The following is a 14401-nucleotide window of genomic DNA, read 5'->3' as shown; positions in this document are numbered from 1 at the left end:
ATTCTGTAATTTTTCATACTTGGTCATTTAGAAACAGTAAGGTGCTGATTAAATGTTGTTGATGTTGCAAACAAGCTACTTGTCATGTAAAGCAATCCTGGCAGACGGTCTACAATGTGCAAGGTCCAAAGAAAGCCAAAATTATCACTTAGCTTTGTATCTGTGAATTTTCTTCGTAGGGAAATGCATATATTTCGGGTGTGAGCAATTACCGAACTTGTGCGCTCTGCTTCAATAACTTAGCAAAATGCATCAGAAGAGAAATCCCAGTGATGCTGTGAAAAGTGAAGTTAAAATTCAGCATGGCAGATGTTGGAGGGCCTCAGAAAATCAGATTTATGCTTCCTGGAGTGAAGGGCATTGTTAATGAGCTCATGCCATGGTTATTAGGGATCTTTATGTGCATGTGATCATTGCATCACATTAATTCTGTGAATTTTTTATAGCTGCTCTGCAGAGTTTAGATGGATGAGCATAACTATAGTCAGAAGACAATACAGGGGAATTCATGTTTTTCACAACCTAAGTTGATTATCACAGCTAAAAATATGTTCACTTATCCCAGTACTTTCATGAATTTTAAGCTTTGACACATTATAATGTCTACCCTCCCCAGAAACCAATTTGCTGCCCATCTGCTTGATTTCATTGTATTACTCTTTTCTGGGAATAAAATCATGGTATGGGTAATGGTATGGGTCAAGCTCAATTGGATCTTAAAAATTACAGACAAAAGTCCAAGAAAATCTTTCTTTCAAAGTTTAGAATGTCATACACCCTAAAAATGTTGCAATAATGTTAATGTTAATGAAGGGACTGAGCGAATAGTCCCGCTGCCTCCGATTTAAGCCTGCTTGTGGTTGCCGTGACTCGGATAGCAGAGAATTTGTCCTAGACATAGTAGAACTCAAAGACTATGCTAATCCACTTAAAATTTCCAGCAGATCAAGTCTGCTTTCATTAACAAACACACAATTGTTGATATTTTTGTTGCCCCCCCCCCCCTCCCCCCATTGTTGGCTAGTGATAGAAAATTGTACATATATCTTGATAGGGAGTTGACACTGGGCAAACATTCAGGCCAAGTGTTACAATAGAGATTGAATAGGATTCCTCAAAGTATAGTGCCCTGTTGAACTCCATCTGGCAATGCTGCATGCTGAGTGTGCATTTCTGATCTGTACATGTTCTCTAATTGGTAAATAACATTTCATCCATCCAAAAAAGGTTAAAAAATAAAACAACTGGACTTGTATTCTGAAGCTGAAGACCACAACATTCGTCCTGTGAGCCAGGCAAAACGAAGAGCTTAACGTTTCTCCATTGTTGGGGTGATCAGGTCTAGGTGAATCTACATGTGAATCTAAGCTCTAAAAAGGCCTGCTACCAGGCCTATACAGCTTGGAACTCCACACTACTCCAGACATTCAGAATTCAGAAAGCCTCCTGGATGGGAAGCGAAACATCTTCAGCTTCAGAATAGAAGTCTGCTTTTATTTTTTAACCTTTTTTGGATGGATCATGATCTGGATGACTGAGAATCTTCACATAACATTTCATCCACAGCAGTTATTAATCTGAATAGCTTGTGAAGGTTAAAATAACCCATAATATGCAACACTAAACAGGGTTTTTGTGATTCATCGAATATTCTTGACCATCCATCAAGTCTTCTCTTTACATGCTTTCGGTTAGATGATAATACTGTTCATTTTTACATCTTTCTAGCCTAATTTGCTAGTGACTCTTTTAACTGTTTGTGTTTAAAAGAGATATAACTATACAAATCCTTTCATTTAATAAAATAATTGGGCTTTTTTCTCTGCTTTACTCTGACTTTGAATGTAATTTAGACAAATCAACTAATATTCCGCTGGGTCAGTTTAAACTTTACTCTTATTTTATCATTACTCTTAATGATTAAAAAAAAATCCTCTTTTGTGATTCTCTCTTCAGACAAAGCAAAGCCTGGTGTGTTAAGAGATAGATGGTTACGACGGCATCAAATCCTTTATCCTTCAATCTGCGAGCCTTTAAATCAGTACTGGGCTCAGTAGTTTTAGGTAATGTTTACTGTATATCCATATTTTAAAGAGCTTACACGCTTTGTAAGTTAGTCACTGGTATAAAAAAGAATTATGCAGCTTTGCATGTGGTGGAAAGTAACTGTTCCTTACTGAAGCTTTCATGAGTTCCCCGTCTCTCTTTAGGTTTGTTTTCCTTTCTGCTGCTGTAGGTTTCAGAAGCGATGGAGCAGAACAAGACAAAACAGCCTAATTAAAAAGAGTGGTGCACTTCTAAATTCTCACATGAGGAAACTCATGAACCACCCCTGAACCACGACGGAACATGTTAGGACCAAGGAAGGAAAATCTGGTCTTCAATCTGGATGATCCATCTTTGACTCAGAGGGTGGTGTTTTTCATTACAATTTAGTAGCCTTGCAATAGAGTGTAACAAAAAGACCATTTAATCATATACTTTTTTGCCGCTCCAGTCCCTGTCAGTGCAGAATACATTATGAAATAATGAGTTACATGGCTGAATACATTTACATGCCGAAGACGATTTAGGCATCAATCAAAATGAGGCAAATGTTCCATCCTAAAAATGTGCACCAGTTGGACAGAGGCCTACCATTAGATGAGGTGGGGTTTCAATAACAAAAATACAGTTATTGCTTTCATTAGGGGAATTATTAGTTTTATATTTCAACATTCATAGTATGTCCATACACTACTAGTCAAAGGTTTGAATATATATGGATATATCTTTTTTTTTTTTTATTAGTTTTTGCCCTGTAGATACAGTGAAGTGAAGGCATCCAACTGTGAAGTGAAAGTAAATTGAACTGTGCAGCAAACAGAGAATTATTAATCAATATTTTCTATTGTCGATACTTCCAAATAGCCCCCCTATGTATAGATTTTTAATAGTTAATAGTAAGAATAAAGACAAACCCTTGAATGCAAAGGTGTGTCCAGACTTTTGACTGGTAGTGTATGTACACACTGGTATGACATATTTTCTTTGATGTTTTTATTTTCTTTTATTTCCATTTTGGTAGATATTTATTCTTGTGATACCAAGTATTACAGCACATTAGAACAATTGTTGATGAACATTTGTAAAATTATATTGTTCTGCAATTTTATTAGTTGTAATATAGTATTGGTTGTAGTATTGTTATTAGTTTGTGCCTCTTACGAAAAAAAAAATCAAAATACATTTGATAACAGATTTTCAAATTTAGGTCCAGCATCCACTTTGAACCCTAAACTGGTATATACAGTACCAACAACATGGGTAGTTTTAACCATTACAAATATACAAACAGTTGCCAAAAATGAGCTACAAAAAATAAGAATAAACATAACTACTAAATCACTTGTTATCCTATTAATCCTCTGAACACACCCTACCTTTTTTAATTGATGCTAGTATTGCAGCAAGAAGTTAAGATGATCAAAAAAATGCTAATTTAGCAAGCTAGATTGATAATGCGTAGCACTCCACATTCTGCACACTATCAGTCTGGACCTGGTCTCATCGAGTCTGTTCTGAGACACGAGGGACATTTAACAGAACTTTCCCAGCTGATTGGGCAAAGTGACACCAAGTGCCCGCCTACCAAGGATTGTTTTTAATCCATCATGGTATCAAATGTTGTAAGCAGCAGGCGCCATGAGAAACCACAACAAGTTACTTTGGTCAAGGCCTGTTTGGATAGTGACACTGGAGACAATCATGGATTCTGACAAAACCAATGTGATAGTAGCAGCTATGCATCCTCCTGCGCTGCCAAGTTTATTATATGGTTCCGCTGTGGGCTCAGCACCTCTTGCTCACAGCTGTGTTCCCCGCCTTAAACCATAATACCGCAACGTGATTGGCCCGGATGGTTGAGCTGGAAGTGGGACAAGATGGAGTCTCTTGTGTCTGTGAAAGCACAAATACCGCAAGAATTCAGCTTGCAGGCAAGGTTATAAAAATGCCTTTCATGTTCAAAAAACAATACATTTAATATCAGATAAACTTACAGCCACATATTCAAATAGGCTTTTTTTTTATTTCATCAGAAAAATTTATGATTATCCACTAAAGCTTTGAGTGTCTCAATTTTATAAGTAGTCGCTTCAGCCCTTCATCCACCTCCACACTTATGCATCTCTCAATCTAAAATCTCCCAGAGCTGCTAAACACACAAAATATGTACAACACAGAAGTAAATATTAGTTGTGAACTGCACGATAAGGTCTTTGTCCTTATTTATTCTGTATTTAACAGTTTTCCCTCATGTGTTAGTCTAATTTTCAGAGCAATATGTTGAAGTAGAAGTTTTGGCTTAAACATTCCAGGTGTCTCAATACTCAATCTCGCACCGTCTGCACAAGCTTGCTATGTTTACATACTGTAGGAGTTATTACCATGGAGATGTGTCTGCATCTACTGCAAGACCTGACTGAGAACAAATATTCTGCCAACCTTAAGCCTCCTACAACAGTTTTTTTCCCCATATTGTATCATCCACAGCGATATATTTCACCTAGTACAATAGGTTACTGTTTGATGTAAAGGAGCAGAATAAATGTGGTATGGCAGATTTTCTTTTCCTCACCTCACATGGCTACAGTCCTTTATCGGGTTTTAAGTGGAACCCAGAAAGTGAAGAAAAGAGATTTTACGTTGCAACTGGTCAATTTATTATTTCCATTTTATTAATCTTATATGTATGCATTTATTTACGTATTGTATTTATACACTACAGTCATACAATCGATGCAGAGGTCTATACTAAAGGTACACAGATAGACCTTGAGGGAAAGCGTGTTCCAGCTTTGTGTTAGACTTTGTCTTTCGTATGTGGGAGGCTTCGCAGGCAGCTCCACAGTTAGCGGTGATTGATTATGGGCTCCTTATAAGGGGTTTTCTTCCATGGAAGGGCACGGAGAAGACACGGAAGGACTACGGCTCTGTCCGGGGTGTGTGCTATCGCTCCATCAGCTCTGTCTGCTTTCTGAGGAGAGAACAGCAGCAGTAGGAGGGGAGTGGGTGGATATCAAAAAGGTGAAAGTCAGACTCAACTGCAAGCTTTAACCAATGCAGTATGATTTCGTCTCAATTGCAGGATCAAACACACTTTAAACTTATGTAACGCTCGTGGCTTTTGCGGTTCGAATGTGTGCAAACTTATGGTAACAGAATATAGCCTACTTTGTTGCCCTGTGCTTTCCTGTAAAATGGATATGTTATACTTTTATTTACTCCTTTATCTTCTCAGTGTTTAGTGCTTCACAATATCTTTCATCTTTACTCTTACTTCATTAACAGAAATAATCTGGCAAATAATTTAGCTTTTAGTAAAGGGAGAAAATACTGAATGGCATAATTGTGGTGACAGGTCTAACAATGTTTGGGTTCAACCAGCAAAATGGAACAACTTCCGGGCTACTGCCAATATCTTCAGTTCAACTTTAAGCATAGTGTGGCCACAGATAGATTATTGTAAAAGTAGGCCAAACTTTAGGTTACACTACACTGCATCTTTTTTGTTTTTTATAATACTGACATCAAAACTGCTCTGTTGATGTAAACGGGGTTTGTTCCGCTGATTGATAGTAGTACTGCCTCAGCATTGTGCCGCTACAGCTCAACTGCCTGTTGCTCAGATCTCCCCTATGGCATCAGCTAGCTGTGTATTAGTGTGGAGGAGGGAGGCCTCGTTTGTTCCAAGTTATGCAAGCATCTTGGGGGAAAAGCGCTGGTCAGGCGCTGACTGCAGCAAAGCGTTAACTTAATGGTAAAACGCTTACCCAGTGAGCGGAGGAAACAGAGAGGCTTTCCCCACGCATTTTTTTCCCCCCCTCTTCCACACAATAACTCTAATTTCTCTCTGCTCAATGTCTCTGAACAATTTTAAAGGGAGAGAAATTATACATTACATCAGGTGCTGACTGGAGCACATTAAGGAAAGGCCCTGTTTAGTCGAGCACAATAGCTGTTACATAAGCTGTGGAGACAGGAAAGCGCTCGTTAATGATTTGTGGACATTCAAGACGTTACGCAGCCTAGAATATTCACGAGAAGGTTTGGAAGGTAGTGTCCTCTTCAGGAACTATCAAAATAATCAAGCACTTCTTGAAGCGGTATTATTTATGTAAATCAGCTCTAGAGAATTGAGTGTCAACTGCTTAAATCACCTCTAGCAGCCAGATTAACACTCTGCAATTTGTAATAGTATCTGTACTTGTAGTAAAATATAATGATATGCTATTCTTGAAAGTTCTTGCAATAACAGGAGGTGCATACCATCTACCTGTCCCCCCTCCCCAATGTTGGAAGTGGCCTGTTTACAGAGTTAGAAGGTTAGAAGTGTGAATAGTTCAGAACAGGAACACATGGAATATCTTGGACTTTCACATTTAGAGAGTCATTAACTATGCAGTTTTGTAGCTCATCTGGTAAAGAAAGTATGCATCTGATCAAGAGAACCTGCATTTGTGGGTTTCCTAAGTCATAGTTAATTTTTTTTATCTGGCACGGATGAATAATCTTATATGTCACATAACACGTTCCATATATTATCCCACCTACAGATATGTATGAACTTGTTCCAATATATAATAAAGGTCATGTGTTGGCTAATCTATATGTGTTTATATGTTCACACGCCAAATGCTTTTTATGTGTATATCTGGCATTTCTGTGCGAGGTTACAGCGGTAGCAGAAGCAGGTTTACAATGGCACTAGTTTGATGTAATTGTTGGAGATATGACATCTGTTCAAATAAACTATCGAAACTATCGCTCAGCATGAGCTGGAGGCTAAATGTGCAGCAAAGCTGTGTCATCTCATTGTTGAGAGAGTGGGAGGTATTGACCAAGACAGAGCTGAGCAAAGCTTCCTCTTCCGTGCTGCTGCCCGAAGGCGATCCAGAGCCAACCATGTCACACAGCTCTTTTTTTTTTTTTTCTAAAAAAGTTCACTAGTCTGCTGGCTTTTGTTATCTTGACGTCCCTTCCCTCATTGGCTGAGACCGGTGCGTCGGTCACTGTGTGTTAGTGCGTGTTGCCAAGGGTTGTGAGGCATATATAGGATGGCACCTAGCACCTAGGGAAACTACTCAGTGTGTCTTACACTAAAAACCATTTATTATAAATATATGAACACCTGTAAGTTAAATGCTACATGTTGTCACAACAGATTTGTGGCAAGCAGTCGCTACTCTTCTGTGCCACCAACTCTCAATGTGAAGAGGAGGGTTTGGCTCCATTTAAATGTTAATTGAAACAAAAATTTGGATTTTGCATTTCTACTCTATGGATCTGAAACAATAGCTGCCTACTGACATTCAAGTCAACAGCAAGTAATAATAACAACTATTAAAATTTTTCAGCTGTCAGTCAAAATGAAAATGATTAGATAGATTTTGAGAAATGCTAATATATATATATATATATATATATATATATATATATATATATATATATATATATATATATATATATATATATATATATAGATAGATAGATAGATAGATAGATAGATAGATAGATAGATAGATATAGATATATATATAGTATTTCCAAACAGTACTGTACGTTTGCGTTAAGTTAATATATAAGTATATGCCTTTAATTTAAGTTTGGTTTCAGATTTTGAATATATTTAGGATACACTAACATTATTCTGCTGGTGTTCATGATAGGTAGCTCTAATAGTGCAAAGAGAGAAATTCCCAGTCAGTAAGATACAGATAACACATAATTAAGGTAGTTTTGGCAGTGGAATGATGTATCATGTGCACTCAAGCATAACCTGTGATTAAAACAGATTGCACAATATTAACAATAGGTAATCTAGCACTTCTGAATGATTGACTGATGAATCCAAAGTATTTATTGCCTTCTTAATAGTTTTCTCCCTTTCATATTTCTAGACCCCCTAAGGAATATGGTGAATAGACTTTGCTCAATTGGAATTACTTGATATTAAAAACCTAATCTAGGTTGAAAGATTAGTTTCTAAGCAGCTAATTATGAAGAAATCAACCCACCTCAAGATAATTTCTGTAATCAGAATCCTGCAGCGATAGCAAAAAGAAAGGCAGACGTTTTCTTTCTGTGGGTGCAAACAGATGCTACGTTGCTTTTGAATCCCTAAATCAGATGTTCCAACATTCATGTTAGCATGCAGTGACACATTATTCCTGACTGTTCTTGATTCTGACAAATAAACAGGCGATGAACAGTAAAGCATGCTGCATCCAAATTCATTGTTGCATTTAATTAAATTATTATTCATGTCTGAGTAACACCACTTAATTATTCAAAGTAAATGAACATATATATTGTAATTGGCTGAAAAACCGATAAAACATTTGGATGAAAATATATGTCATGCCAAGTGTTCTAACTGGACCAACTTGTTTTCAAGCATGAGCAGATTCAGTGATTGCGCAGCAGATGTTTCTGTCTGTGAGATCTTTTTTTAATTAGTTTTTTTTTTCTTCCAAAATCAAGACTGGGGCATTTCTGTATGGAGTCTGCATGTTGTCTATGTGCTTTAGTGGATTTTGCTCTCGTTTCTTCCTGCAGTCGGAAAAACCTGCATGCTCATTTGAAATTCCAAATTTGGAGGGGATAACAACTCCCGGCAAAATAAGTTTTAGGTTTAAGGTTTAGGGTTAGGGTTACGGTTGAAGTTTGGGTGTTTTAACATTGTTTTTTTGATCCAAGATACAAATAACCTGACTCTGCCAGATGGATTTGCTCCGCATATCCATCTGGAAACCTTTCGTTGAAGTCATTTTGGGAAGGGGCGAAAATACTGGTTAGCTGATTGGCCTATGTTGGTGATAGACGGGCAAAATAAACTTCAGACCTCTCAACTTTTATCAAAAGTTAAGAGTGGGATTATGCTAATGTGGGGGCGGGGCTTGTTTGGGGGCGGGGCTAACCGGACCCTGGAAGAGCCGGTGGAGTCTCAACTCCATCTCATTTTTATCCCACCAGACATTGAAGTAGACATGTATTACTTGTGTTAAAAAGAGAAGGAGACGTATTAATACTTTATTGTTTAGTTAATGGATTAAAACATAAAAAATACACAATTGTTCGAATAATACTGAATAAAATTAAGTAGTTTTAAGTTATTGACCAAATTATTACACTGTTACACATTCATCTATGGGTTGTTTATCATTGTAAATCTATAACCTGATTGGTGATTCAGGCTGAGTTTCATCAAGCCTTTGTGGTCAACATTTTCCCCTCAGCAGCAACACTGAAGCACACAGAGGTTCCCGCTGCGTCTTTACGCACGATCCAGCTGCTGATGTCTCCCTCTTTTGAGCTCAATGCACTTCTAGACTGTTACAGTTAATAACCATTCTCATCACCTTTCACAGCGACAGGTTTCGCAGTCAGTCGCCGCGCTGACCAGACAAGTCTCTATTGCTCTCGTCAGTGCGCTCTGGGCGCACTGACGCCCAGAAAGCACCTGCTCCAAGGGAAAGGAGGGGAGGGAAAGGAGCAAGCGCGGAGGCACAGAAATACGGTGCATGTAGTTAAAAAATGCAGAATTAATAAAAACGAAACTTATAAACAGACTAAGTGGCGTTTTAAACTGCATCTGGTTAGCAGAACTGTTTTATGATCCAGCGTTCTGAATGAACGCTGGAAGGCGGAGTTTTGTCGTCCGCAGCCCAGATGGGCTTTGTGATTTTTATGCGTGAGAAATTCCATGTTTGCGTGTGAAATGCCATGTGTTGCGTGTGAGCGTGTGAAGTTAGTGAAATGCGTGTGTCACACGGTCAATGCGTGAGAGTTGAGAGCACTGAATAAACCAATCAGATCAACGAAGCATATGAGGTACTAACAGCGAAGACGAAAACACAACCACAAGCTCTCGCCGAAACCTCTTCTTTCAGTGAAGAAATACTCTGTAATTCCGATAAAACTTGCTCGATAGCCACACTAACGCTAGTTTCATCGGCTGAAGCCGCCATGTTTTTAGACTGAACTGTTGCGCTTCTCGTTGCGTTTTAACAGCTACACCTTTCCAAAAGGATTGGAGTCAATCTACCCAGATTTTAAACTGAGTTCCCTGCATCAGGGAAACCAGCTGCTTAGTGCAACAAATTGCACAATGGTGTCAAATACGATGGTTTATCTTTTCTGCAAATGCTTTCCTACAATTTAAAGCTCTTTCTTTGAGAGAGAGACATATAAATGTAAAAAAAAACCCCACACAATCAATGATACAATAGATGCCAGTTTTACATTTAGTTTTTTCTTAACAACTGCAGTTTAATTACGGTTTAAAAGGACCTAAAAATTCAACACACTGATACTCCCCTAAACACATTTCAGAAACAGACCATTCGGCATATCGAGCCACGGTTTCAAGAATAACAAATCTGTACCACACTGTACCACACTGCATGCTATTTGTGTCTTCTTCACCCTTGCTGATAGTGAGATCCACCAAACCCCACACAGCCTTGAAAATCCAGCAACAATTCCTGGGTTTTAGCGGTGGTTGCCATGGCAACTGTGCCTTTTATTTTTGGCTCCTTTGAAACAGTATTCAAGATTTAGAGATCCCAAATGTTATGTAAGATGAGATGCCCTGTTTCAGACTGGGGTTTCCTGCTGCAGCGAACTTAATTAATTGGGGGGTGGGGTGGGGTGGGGGGGGGGGGGTGGGTACACACTGCAGGTGCTCCTGTGTGTACCTAAGAGACTTGATCACATCTTTTCATTCATGAATCAGACTATAATTTCTTTGCAGGAAGCTGTAGGCAGAACTACTGTGGTTAAAACAAGTAAGTTGGACACATTTGATTGAGTAGGTCTGTCTCTAAGAGATGTGAAAAGAGAGGTGAAAAGATAAACATTGAGATGTTTCTGTTGAGAGTTAGACACAATTAATCTTTGAAACATCAGATTAAAATAATAAACCAATATTAGCGAGGTTAGACACAGACGGCTGTGGCATTTGTCAAACTATTACAAACTAATTTTCAACTTCAGCTTTCACAATCTTGTTTAAGACCCATACAAGACAAACTAATAAACAACAAAAAGCCGCTGCGTTTAGCAGGAGTTGATTGAGCTTTAGAAAATCTGAATAGCACCTGCAGTAGGACACCAAATGCCATTAAACTGAAACAAAGGTGAGAATGACCAAAAATCAAAGTGAGGGGCAGCAAATTTACATTCTGAGTTTTTTATGGTGAATGTGAGGTGACTTGCAAAAAAAAATGTCAGACATTTTATTGTTAAATGTAATTGTATGTCTGTCTAGCCTCCAGAGTTCACCAGATTTATGTAACACTGCATTAAAAGTCGCCATCATTGATTTGCTCCAAGTAAAACGTTGCATTGTTTTTTCTTTGTTGCATGCATGTATTCTGTTGCTTGCATGTATCTATTCCAATGTCTTTACCTAACCAATACCCTTTCATTATTGCATTCTACATATATGCATTGTTGCTGACTTGTTCTCCCTCCTGTTGGCTTAATAAAACTTTTTTTTTACTTTGTGGATGTTTCAAATGGAACATAATACAACCAAATATTATTGAAACCGCTGCAAGTTAAATTTCCTCAATATGTTGAGGAAATGTATTTTTTTTTCAGTTCTTTCCCATTTGTATCATAGAGCTGACCGAAAAGTTCACATTGAATCCAAATGTGACTTTAATGTTTAAAAAGAAATTACAATAACAAAAATGTTTGCTTCATTAGCCGTTCAGACTTTGATACTGATTATTTAGGATTATTGTTTTTAATTGGAACTCATTATACTATAAAGAGCTAAAATGTACATTGACTGGATGAAAAAAACTAAATATACACATGAATTAGATGGATGTAAAAAAAACTAGGTGATATTAAAATGTTGGCTGTTTAAAAAACAAATATAATACAATGTGTCGAATGAAAAGAACTGAATAGGAAACAGCAATTTGTTTTCTGATTCCCTGATTTTAACGTCTTTATCTCCTTTTTTTCTCTCCTCTGCAACAGACCAGAAGTTTACATCTTGGTCCCCACCTCGGAAGGTAAATGAAGGCAGACGTCTCCCTCCTGCCAGGAACATGAAGGGCTTATCGGGCAGCCGTTCCCAGCACCATATTCCTTTACCTCATGGTTTGGACTACGATCCCCACATTCATGATTACCATGGCCACCATGGCTCTGACTCCCGCCACCCATCATACCTACTCAGCCCCACAGAGAGCTGCCCCGTGGACTTCCACCACCGGTACTCGCCCCGGAGCTCCATCCACTCTGACTGCATGATGATGTCCCCCGTCATGATGCCTCCACCTGCCGCATCTGACCACATCTCCAGCAGCACCTTCCCCAGAATGCACTACAGCTCTCAGTATTATGACTCAGCCACGCGGGAAGACTGTGCTGCCATCACGGCCTCCGCCACCTCACCGGCTGTCGCTGCCGCAGCAGCCGCAGCCGCTGCCTCCTCCCACCACTCCGGCACCAAAAGCAATCGCCTTCCAGCTAATCTGTTAGACCAGTTTGAGAAACAACTGCCACTGCACCGCGACGGCTTCCACACACTACAGTACCAGCGTACCTCCACAACCACTGAGCAGCGCAGCGAGAGTCCCGGCCGCATCAGACACCTTGTTCATTCTGTCCAGAAACTCTTCACCAAGTCCCACTCTTTGGAGGGTTCGTCTAAGATGAATGGCACAAAAGCTGATGCAGGAGGTGGAGCAGGCTCCTATTACCATCATGGTCACCACTCCTCCAAACATGGCAGCAAAAGGAGCAAAAGTAAAGAACGCAAGCATCGCTCCGGTGGCTGGTGGAGCTCAGATGACAACTTGGACAGCGACAGCACCTACCGCACGCCCAGTGTGATGTCTAGACACCACGGGGAACATGTCAGCCACTGCTACCCAGAACCAATGCACAGCCACCACTTTGGACAAATGTCGCTCAAGGGCTCCAAGAGTAACAATGATGTCAAGTGCTCAGCCTGTGAAAACATGGCCATGGCACCTGAGGGCAAATTCATGAAGAGGAGCTCCTGGTCGACACTAACAGTCAGCCAAGCCAAGGAGGCCTATAGGAAGTCATCACTTAATTTAGACAAACCCATGATGCATACAGACCTCAAAACGTCATCACGAGCATGTCATTACCTTCAGGTGAGTGGGCCTTTACTTACCATAGTTGATTTTACAGTATACATATACACATACATACATATATATATATATATACACATACATACATATATATATATATATATATATATATATATATATATATATATATATATATATATATATATAGTTGCTGCAGCGGGATTGCTGTAATGTTTGTATTCAAAATATGTCACTAACAAGAGTTTATGTTTCCATGTATATTTGGATTAAGCTTTTAATCATAACAAAAAATGTATAACTAGTATATACAGTAAAATAAAACATTGTTTTATCCATAAACGATTTGCATCAGTATTGTGATTGTTGACTCACCAATGACGTTCAGGAAGCTGCAGTTTTTCCTTCCTGGATTTCTTGCCAGTGATAAATAATTTTGTCCCAACCAAACGTTCTACAAGACACCCATAACATGCTTCTCCAACACGGATTTAACACAGTTAAGAAAGTTACTATCATGATTTAGTGCAGTTCCTCTAAGTGTCTCAAACTTGCATAGCTTTACTATTTGTTTTCAAAGATATATCCTACTAGACAGAAACAGTCCAGGAAGCTCTCATTTGGTTCCTGCTGAGGATGATTTCATAGGAACCATTTACTGAAATGACAGGCTAACATTAGCATTAACTGAGGACATTGCTTTGGCCATTGTAAAATTTAGGACCACAGCTATCACATGCTATGCAACCACTTGCGAGCACCATATGTAATTTTAGTCATATTGCAGTTTATCTATATAGATCAAATTCTCAACAAATGTAATCTTAGTGCTCTTCCATGTCAACTTTGAATGGGACAACAAACACAGAGGCAGGTGTCAAATTAAGAGAGTTTCTTGAATGGAGTATTTAAACCAGGGAGACTGGGAGGGATCTGGTCATAAAATTGCAAACAGAAAGTAAATAAGATGAACCACCGACAGCAAACAGGTTGGTGATTTTAACTGTTCAGCGGGTAGCCTACGGTGTTGGTTCTGTGGTGAGTCCGGGGAGGTTGTGAGTTGGCACACTAAAGTCTGATGCCTTCCTCATGACTCCTCTTATGCTCCTCTTGATTGCTCCTGATTAGAACAACCTGCGGCTGCAGCCTGCCAGTCGCTGAGAGAGAGCGAGAGAGAGAGAGAGAGAGAGAGAGAGAGAGCGAGAGAGAGAGAGAGAGAGAGAGAGAGAGAGAGAGAAGCACCACAAACTTCACAG

The 14401-nt window shown here is 39.1% G+C and overlaps 1 protein-coding gene across 1 annotated transcript in view; it reads left to right on the top strand.

The window, feature by feature from the left end:
• Positions 1-14401, top strand: part of LOC105938769 (disks large-associated protein 2) — a 143601-nt gene that overhangs the window by 60307 nt on the left and 68893 nt on the right. The window contains exon 2 of the mRNA XM_036147278.1: positions 12037-13187. Within this exon, the coding sequence (XP_036003171.1) occupies positions 12037-13187 (1151 nt within the window). The remainder of the gene's footprint in view (positions 1-12036; positions 13188-14401) is intronic.

This window comes from Fundulus heteroclitus, chromosome 15, assembly GCF_011125445.2.
Source record: "Fundulus heteroclitus isolate FHET01 chromosome 15, MU-UCD_Fhet_4.1, whole genome shotgun sequence".
NCBI classification, from domain to species: Eukaryota; Metazoa; Chordata; class Actinopteri; order Cyprinodontiformes; family Fundulidae; genus Fundulus; species Fundulus heteroclitus.
Note: the sequence above shows the minus strand (reverse complement) of the source record. Positions and strands in the feature narration are given on the sequence as shown.